General features: G+C 48.4%; 1 protein-coding gene across 1 annotated transcript in view; it reads left to right on the top strand.

Annotated features, from left to right (window-relative positions):
• Positions 1–849: 849 nt before the first annotated feature.
• Positions 850–2,500, top strand: part of adgrg6 (adhesion G protein-coupled receptor G6) — a gene marked incomplete at its 5' end in the record, with an annotated part of 53,917 nt that continues 52,266 nt past the window's right edge. The window contains 1 exon segment of the mRNA XM_083688711.1: positions 850–956. Within this exon segment, the coding sequence (XP_083544837.1) occupies positions 850–956 (107 nt within the window).

The raw sequence follows: 2,500 nt of genomic DNA, 5'->3' as shown, positions 1-2,500 counted from the left end.
TGTGTGTTGTATTGATGTAACACACACACGATTCAAACTGAACGTCACATAATAATAGACTTATCTTTACTAACATCATGAAATGTGTCTCAACATCGACAACGCAGTTTCAGGTGTGACAAACAATATATTCTTTGTGTCTTCATTTGTCAAAAGAGCTAAAAAAAAAAGTAGTTTATTTATTCTCCTTCTGGTGTTCCACAACCCAGAACACGTCCGTCCAAAGGCTGTTGTCAGCCTGAGCCCCCTCCCCCCTCCCCCCCCCCTCTGGACGGGACCCCCTCAGACCCCCTCAGACCCCCTCAGACTCAACACGGCTTATTAGGAGATGTCAGGTGACGTCAGCGGGAGGTGTTGAGAGGCAGGTGATTGGACAGCTCCGGGCCAGGTGTCTGGCGTCACTCACAGCCAAGAACCGGCGGCTTTAATTAAAGGTAAACGGGTTGATCCGGTGACCCACCCGTCTCTCTCCGGGACCAGACCGTCATCACACTGACATGATGAGGCAGGTTCAAAGGGAGAGCAATGACAGCTAGCAATAAAAGGTCTGTAGATATTAAAACAGAAGGTTCTTTCTCTGAGTATGTCTCATAACTGCCGTGCAGGTGGTTTCATACAGAAAGTTTCCCGTCATAAAATGTTCACTGGTTCTAGTCTGGATGTTGAACATGTAATATAACATTGGATTTCATATTATTTTGCGGTTAAAAGTAAAACAAACGGAATCAGATCAACATATGTGTATTCGATCAGGGAGTACGGCACATGGAAGCATTTCAGAAGACACGTGTTCACTAATTGGTCCTCAATGGTAAAACACACAACTCTCCCTCATTAATGAGTGTGGACATGTGTGAGTGTGTGGTGTCGGTGGGGATGGTGGTCTCCCGACAGACCCAGCCTCTGCGACGTCTGGATGAATCAGACTCTTTATGTGGCCTCGACGGAGGTCTGAGGTCTGAGGACGTCCACCCTCTGGCTGTTATGCGGTCTTATTTACATATTTTGTGAGAAAAAAAAAACCCTCAACAAAGAACACCTCAGTGTTCTATTAAATCAAGATTCCCGAATCGCATGAATTTTAGAATCAAAATGATAATGGAGGAATTAATTGCGCACTGTTCTCTCAGCGCTAATGCGATACATTATGTATTACGATGTGATTAACTTTCAAATTGCTCCCTCACATTTCTCCACGTTGTAAAATAGGTTCTTCTGTTCCCCTGGTAACAAGTGGGAAAGTAATAGTTTGAGATTGTTTTGAGAAGTTTATTTTATAAATTGTCTTTCCACTGCAGAACTTGTGACCTATTCCGGCTGTAGTTCCTATTACCATGTTAGACACATTGAAATACTGCATTTCAGTGTTATTTCTGTGGCTATGTTTGTGAAATGTAAATTGGAGAATTTAAATAGCTGTATCCTTCCCCCTCAGGCTCCAGACTTCAGTAAAACTAATGAATGTCCTCCTCGACAGGGGCCGAAGGTCTGAAAACACATCCATATCTCACAGATAGGATTGTCTTCTGAGTGACGATAAGATTAGAGGCTTCCTCTCTTATCTCTGGGAGCATGGTGCCATCAGAACCTTCTCCTGATGAGTGTCTCTCCTGATCCGTGTTTCCTTGGCAGCCATCTTGAATAGGATGAACTCAGACGCTGCGGTGTTGTGAATAATAGATGCTGTAGCGATCTCACTCCTTGTGTCAGGGAACTATTCAGTCTCCGTTCCACTCCAGTTACGGTGCCCGCACCCCCCCCCCCCCCCCCCCCCATGCCCGCCCGCCCATAAGGAAGTGGAGATTGAATGGAGAGATCGTCCTCGTACGTTTCCGCTGTACGGGACACTTAACCCCGAACTGGGGAGAAGCTCATTGAATTAAACATAACCGGGTTCAAAACAACATATCCTTATTCAATACAGGAAGAGTTGTGAATGCTGGGATCAATGTAGTGATGTTATTTAAGGTCTGGATGGGACTTGGGGGGGGGGGGGGGGGCGGGGGCTGGTTATTTTCCACGCACGGATGCTGTCGCCAGTGAAGCGTCTCACTGTCCGGGAACGCGGGGGGGGTGGGGGGGGGGGGGCATCCCTGGAGAACTCTGATTGGCTCTCTGGAGGGAGGGCTGTCTGGGCGGGACTCCTACAGGGGGAATGTTGATTGGGAAGATCCCTGGACACTGATTGGGTGGAAAGAAGACACTGGACACCTGGGAGGAGCTGTTGGCCTCACCTTAGCAACACCTTAGCAACACCTTAGCAATACCTGCAGTAATTGACCTCCATTAGGCGGGGACAGGTTAAGGAGGTGGCCCGGGGGACCAGGAGTCCAGAGTCCAGGGTTCTCCCCAGGATGTCAGACAGGTTAAGGAGGTGGCCCGGGAACCAGGAGTCCAGAGTCCAGGGTTCTCCCCAGGATGTCAGACAGGTTAAGGAGGTGGCCCGGGAACCAGGAGTCCAGAGTCCAGGGTTCTCCCCAGGATGTCAGACAGGTTAAGG

The sequence above is a fragment of the Argentina silus genome (assembly GCF_951799395.1).
Source record: "Argentina silus genome assembly, chromosome: 17".
NCBI lineage: Eukaryota > Metazoa > Chordata > Actinopteri > Argentiniformes > Argentinidae > Argentina > Argentina silus.
The sequence above is the reverse complement of the archived record's forward strand: the minus strand, read 5'-3'. Positions and strand labels throughout refer to the sequence as shown.